A 648-nucleotide genomic window follows, 5' to 3' on the forward strand; every position below is an offset into this window, starting at 1 on the left:
TGAGCAGCTGCTGCCTCCAGTCTGCCGGCATTTTGCCGCAGCTCTCCTCCCCCTTGCCGGGGCCCGGCCTCGCCGGCGCGTCGCTGCCGTCGGGCGGCTTGTCGCCGTAGCCGGCCGCGCCGTAGTCGGACGGCATCCGCTCCAGCAGCGCGGCCATGGTGGGCCGCGCGGACACCGGCCGGGTCTGCGAGGCCCCGTAGCTCTCCGTGCTGTAGCTGCGGGCCGACAGCGGCCGCCGCTGGGTGAGGCTCTTGCCCGGGAAGCCGCCCGCCTGCGCCTTGGCGTCGGGGTACGAGGCGTGCTCGTCCTCGTAGCGGCCGCCGGTCCTCTTCGGCAGCTGGGGCTCGGCCGCCGAGAGGCTGCCCTGGCGGTCCAGCGCGGCGCGGTACGCGGGCCGCCCGTAGCGGTCGGGCTCGGGGGGCTCGCCGGCCCTCCGGAACACGGCCATCTCCGCGGCGCTGGCCAGCGAGTCGGCCCTGCGCAGGAAGCCCGCGCGCGCCGCGTGGCCGGCCAGCTGCGCGCTGGCCACGGCGTCCTCGCTCACGGCCGGCTGGGAGAAGAACACCGGCTCCACCGGGGCGTACCCCCGGTACGCCCGCGGGCTGACCAGGTCCCTGGCCAGGCCCTTGCCGGCCGGCGGCAGGTACT

At 77.3% G+C, this 648-nt stretch overlaps 1 protein-coding gene across 1 annotated transcript in view; it reads right to left on the reverse strand.

Moving 5' to 3' along the window:
* The window catches only part of LOC103266952 (leucine-rich repeat-containing protein 7-like), a gene marked incomplete at its 5' end in the record, with an annotated part of 62,688 nt that overhangs the window by 45,849 nt on the left and 16,191 nt on the right, over window positions 1-648 (reverse strand). Inside the window, 1 exon segment of the mRNA XM_021715585.1 lies at window positions 12-648. This exon segment is cut by the window's right edge and continues 13 nt beyond it. Coding sequence (XP_021571260.1) covers window positions 12-648 — 637 coding nt within the window.

The sequence above is a fragment of the Carlito syrichta genome, unplaced genomic scaffold, assembly GCF_000164805.1.
Source record: "Carlito syrichta isolate Samal-C Ts95f unplaced genomic scaffold, Tarsius_syrichta-2.0.1 Scaffold101911, whole genome shotgun sequence".
Classification (NCBI taxonomy): domain Eukaryota; kingdom Metazoa; phylum Chordata; class Mammalia; order Primates; family Tarsiidae; genus Carlito; species Carlito syrichta.